Source organism: Macadamia integrifolia, unplaced genomic scaffold (genome assembly GCF_013358625.1).
Source record: "Macadamia integrifolia cultivar HAES 741 unplaced genomic scaffold, SCU_Mint_v3 scaffold108, whole genome shotgun sequence".
Taxonomy (NCBI): domain Eukaryota; kingdom Viridiplantae; phylum Streptophyta; class Magnoliopsida; order Proteales; family Proteaceae; genus Macadamia; species Macadamia integrifolia.
Genome location: NW_024868077.1, coordinates 485,563 through 490,579, shown reverse-complemented (window position 1 = coordinate 490,579; position 5,017 = coordinate 485,563). Strand labels below are relative to the sequence as shown.

At 42.8% G+C, this 5,017-nt stretch overlaps 1 protein-coding gene across 1 annotated transcript; it reads left to right on the top strand.

Annotated features, from left to right (window-relative positions):
- The first annotated feature begins 1,154 nt into the window (after window positions 1-1,154).
- On the top strand, window positions 1,155-3,514 carry LOC122062631 (vicilin-like antimicrobial peptides 2-3). The gene is made up of 2 exons (XM_042626281.1): window positions 1,155-2,111; window positions 2,313-3,514. Exons 1-2 carry the CDS (start codon window positions 1,160-1,162, stop codon window positions 3,359-3,361), a joined length of 2,001 nt encoding a protein of 666 aa, XP_042482215.1. The 5' UTR covers window positions 1,155-1,159; the 3' UTR covers window positions 3,362-3,514.
- Window positions 3,515-5,017: the final 1,503 nt, after the last annotated feature.

The following is a 5,017-nucleotide window of genomic DNA, read 5'->3' as shown; positions in this document are numbered from 1 at the left end:
TTTCTTTTGCTGCAAAATAAAAATAAAATCCGGCAAAAAACACAAGAAAATACAAAAAAAATTATTTTCTTTTCTTTTCTTCTATTGATAGCTAAACATTTTTTTTTTATTTTCTTATTATTTCATTTTTTTCTAATTTTTCTTTTGTTTTATTTTTCAGATTCTTTTTTCTTTGGCTATGTTTCGTAGCCAAGAGAAGATAAGAAACGAAAAGAAAAGAAAAAAAGTACAAGAGAGGATTGTACTTTATTCTTAGTTTAAGAAATTCACTTTGTGTTTGGCATGTCCTGAATTAAGAAAGGATTTAGTTTTTGAATTTCAAGATTCACTTTGGGAATTGTAAAGTTTATGTTTTACAAGAAAAAAAAAAAATCTTACCAAAAACACAAGGACAAAAACTTATATTTTCTTTTTCCTGTTTTTCATCTAATAATAACCAAATATACATACTTTTTTTTTCTCACCGTTTCATTTATTTTCCAAATTATTTTTTCTTTTCTTCTCATCGCTTCGCTAGCAAACATGACCTTTAACGATTCGTAGTGAAAATCCACAACGCCGTTTTGGGTTGCCACGTGTCCAATTATCAGTAGAATCCAAAGATCCATTAAGTGGAAATCCACAAGTCCTCTTTGAGCTGCCACACCTTGAATTAGCAGCATACGAGAATCCAAAATCCAGTTAATGGTTGGGACTTGGGAGTGGAAATCCCCAAGTCCTCTTTAAGCTGCCACACGTTGAACTAGCAGCGTATATGGGTTCGCATGCATTTGGACAAGATCACGTGGGACGGACAGTAATCCTCTAGACGACAAAAACTGCCAGCTTGTACCCTGTTCATTTTGACAGATGTCAACATTGGAGCCTCTGTAGTAAATTCCAATCTCCACAAAAGATCCACGGTTCGAGAGTTTACGGTCACATGTGGCATCCAAGCCGCCATCGTTGTGATCATCGCTTCGTGCCGTTAAGTCTTAACCCTACTTGATGCCAGGTGACGAGAACGATCCTTTAAAAGGAGGGCGATGTGGCCGAATATGATAGACACGTGGTATACCTGCATGTCGAATGCAATGGAGCTTCCAAATTCGCCATTATAAATAGAGCCACAGCAACACTCACTCTCTTCACCCAGCGCAGTCTCTTTTCTTTTATGAAAATGGCGATCAATACATCAAACTTATGTTCTCTTCTCTTTCTCCTTTCCCTCTTCCTTCTTTCTACGACACTGTCTCTTGCTGAAAGTGAAATTGACAGGCAGGACTACGAGGAGTGCAAACGGCAATGCATGCAGTTAGAGACATCAGGCCAGATGCGTCGGTGTGTGAGTCAGTGCGATAAGAGATTTGAAGAGGATATAGATTGGTCTAAGTATGATAACCAAGAGGATCCTCAGACGGAATGCCAACAATGCCAGAGGCGATGCAGGCAGCAGGAGAGTGACCCACGTCAGCAACAATACTGCCAACGACGCTGCAAGGAAATATGTGAAGAAGAAGAAGAATATAACCGACAACGTGATCCACAGCAGCAATACGAGCAATGTCAGAAGCGCTGCCAACGGCGCGAGACAGAGCCACGTCACATGCAAATATGTCAACAACGCTGCGAGAGGAGATATGAAAAGGAGAAACGTAAGCAACAAAAGAGATATGAAGAGCAACAACGTGAAGACGAAGAGAAATATGAAGAGCGAATGAAGGAAGGAGATAACAAACGCGATCCACAACAAAGAGAGTACGAAGACTGCCGGCGGCACTGCGAACAACAGGAGCCACGTCTGCAGTACCAGTGCCAGCGAAGATGCCAAGAGCAGCAGAGGCAACACGGCCGAGGTGGCGATTTGATGAACCCTCAGAGGGGAGGCAGCGGCAGATACGAGGAGGGAGAAGAGAAGCAAAGCGACAACCCCTACTACTTCGACGAACGAAGCTTAAGTACAAGGTTCAGGACCGAGGAAGGCCACATCTCAGTTCTGGAGAACTTCTATGGTAGATCCAAGCTTCTACGCGCACTAAAAAACTATCGCTTGGTGCTCCTCGAGGCTAACCCCAACGCCTTCGTGCTCCCTACCCACTTGGATGCAGATGCCATTCTCTTGGTCATCGGAGGTAACTCTTTTCGAGTCCGAATTAGCTCTCTTTCCTTAGGACTCGGAGTTCAGTTTGAGGAAAGTAGTGGGTAGACAGAAAAGTGGTTGGTGCCCTTTTGTGGTTCTTATGCATTGTTATCAATCTATTGTTGGATTTCTGAGGTCGTCTTCATTTCTTCTATTTTGTTGGTGACTGATTAGTTTTAAATTCCAATCACAGGGAGAGGAGCCCTCAAAATGATCCACCGTGACAACAGAGAATCCTACAACCTCGAGTGTGGAGACGTAATCAGAATCCCAGCTGGAACCACATTCTACTTAATCAACCGAGACAACAACGAGAGGCTCCACATAGCCAAGTTCTTACAGACCATATCCACTCCTGGCCAATACAAGGAATTCTTCCCAGCTGGAGGCCAAAACCCAGAGCCGTACCTCAGTACCTTCAGCAAAGAGATTCTCGAGGCTGCGCTCAACACACAAACAGAGAGGCTGCGTGGGGTGCTTGGACAGCAAAGGGAGGGAGTGATAATTAGGGCGTCACAGGAGCAGATCAGGGAGTTGACTCGAGATGACTCAGAGTCACGACGCTGGCATATAAGGAGAGGTGGTGAATCAAGCAGGGGACCTTACAATCTGTTCAACAAAAGGCCACTGTACTCCAACAAATACGGTCAAGCCTACGAAGTCAAACCTGAGGACTACAGGCAACTCCAAGACATGGACGTATCAGTTTTCATAGCCAACATCACCCAGGGATCCATGATGGGTCCCTTCTTCAACACTAGGTCTACAAAGGTGGTAGTGGTGGCTAGTGGAGAGGCAGATGTGGAAATGGCATGCCCTCACTTGTCGGGAAGACACGGCGGCCGCGGTGGAGGGAAAAGGCATGAGGAGGAAGAGGAGGTGCACTATGAGCAGGTTAGAGCACGTTTGTCGAAGAGAGAGGCCATTGTTGTTCTGGCAGGTCATCCCGTCGTCTTCGTTTCATCCGGAAACGAAAACCTGCTGCTTTTTGCATTTGGAATCAATGCCCAAAACAACCACGAGAACTTCCTCGCGGGGAGAGAGAGGAACGTGCTGCAGCAGATAGAGCCACAGGCAATGGAGCTAGCGTTTGCCGCTTCAAGGAAAGAGGTAGAAGAGTTATTTAACAGCCAGGACGAGTCTATCTTCTTTCCTGGGCCCAGGCAGCACCAGCAACAGTCGCCCCGCTCCACCAAGCAACAACAGCCTCTCGTCTCCATTCTGGACTTCGTTGGCTTCTAAAGTTCTACAAAAAAGAGTGTGTTATGTAGTATAGGTTAGTAGCTCCTAGCTCGGTGTATGAGAGTGGTAAGAGACTAAGACGCTAAATCCCTAAGTAACTAACCTGGCGAGCTTGCGTGTATGCAAATAAAGAGGAACAGCTTTCCAACTTTAGAAAGCTCTTTTTTTTTTTTTTTCTTTTTCTTAAGAAATAAACGAACGTAGATTGCGGCTCAATTTCAGTGAATTGTGCCCTCTGCAACAGCCGCAGCAAACGATAGCTTCCCTAGCCCAACAGCGTTGGTCGTGGAAGAGGGAGAGGGGCCTGGTGGTCGATCCTCCTTAGGAGGTGGAGGATTGGCCATGGGGCAGGGGACGATGCTCCAGGGAGCTAGGGTTTTCTGCAAGAGCCGTCAAAACGAGCCCACGGCTCCGCTTGGTTTACTATCAAATGGCAACTATGATATGATCGTTTCCCAAATATTTGCCTTGGCTAATGAGAGTGATCAAGACAACTCGTCCATAATGTTTGAGCTCCTACAATTCATGTTTTCATTAATTCAATTCCACATGCACATACCATTCCCATTGCAGTTGGATGAGTGTAATGCTTATTGGAGAGCTGTCTGATTTTGGATAACAAATTACAATTGCACAAAAGGATTTCAAAACCATAAACGCAACTATATATATATTAACTACCACCAGACAATCAATTAGTGAGATCTGAACGTATCGGGGATTATGTACAATGGGTTGCTAATTATTCGAAAAAATTTTCCTCATCTTCTATATGGAATTTGGCCAGATCGAGGGCTCTGGCTGTTCCCTGGTTTAGGTTAGCATGGTTTAGCTCTTCCATTCTTCGTCATTGTTTTATTGTTTGGAGAGCTTTAACTATTTCTCAGCCTACCTAGGAGTTTTCTTTCTCAAAGAAATTTTTCTATACCTAATTGTTCCCTTTGTTGAAATTTCATTGAAAGTGTATGACCATTTATTCTTTGCTTCTTCTCCTCCAATGTTGTTTGAAAAGGTATTTTTAGAAAAAACTGGTCTAGCCTTAGAGTTATCTTCACTTTTGACCGAGAATGGGGGTGGGTCGTGAAGATATTCAAAGACAAATCTTTTTGTGATATTCTTGGTAAGTTGGCTTTCAGTGCAGTGATTCATCACATCTGGTGGAAAAAGAATAAAAGGAGATGGATAACGCCTTTGCGAACTATTGAGAAAATCTGAGATATTTCCACATTTGAGATTAGAAACAGAATCATTCATAATTCTGTAGTGTACCCTGACTCAATTAGGAATACGCATTTGACCCTATATTGGGATCTCCCTCTCATTGCTCTCTCTTACTTTTGATGTATCCTCTTTGTCTTTGTTTATGTCATACCCCCTTGTTTTGTTGTATCCCCATTTTGGTGATTGTTTATCCCGATGGTCTTCTTGCATCCCCTTTTTATTGTTTGTTTTTAGTTAATATATATATATATATATATATATTTTTTTTTTTTTTTTTTTGCTAAAAGATGATTTTATTAAAAGGAAGTAGCAAAAATACATAAAAAACAGAACATAGACAATGCAGAAAGCACTAGAGCAACTTACTATCTTCACCTTCGGCATGGCCATCAGCAGAGAGAGCAAGCAGCGCCTTAGCAGAATCGAAATCTATGC

Excerpts from the sequence above, each read along its gene's own strand:
- LOC122062631 (XM_042626281.1), top strand. The coding sequence starts at position 1,160 with ATGGCGATCAATACATCAAACTTATGTTCTCTTCTCTTTCTCCTTTCC. Across the intron at positions 2,112-2,312 it reads CATTCTCTTGGTCATCGGAG|GGAGAGGAGCCCTCAAAATG; the intron begins GTAACTCTTTTC and ends TTCCAATCACAG.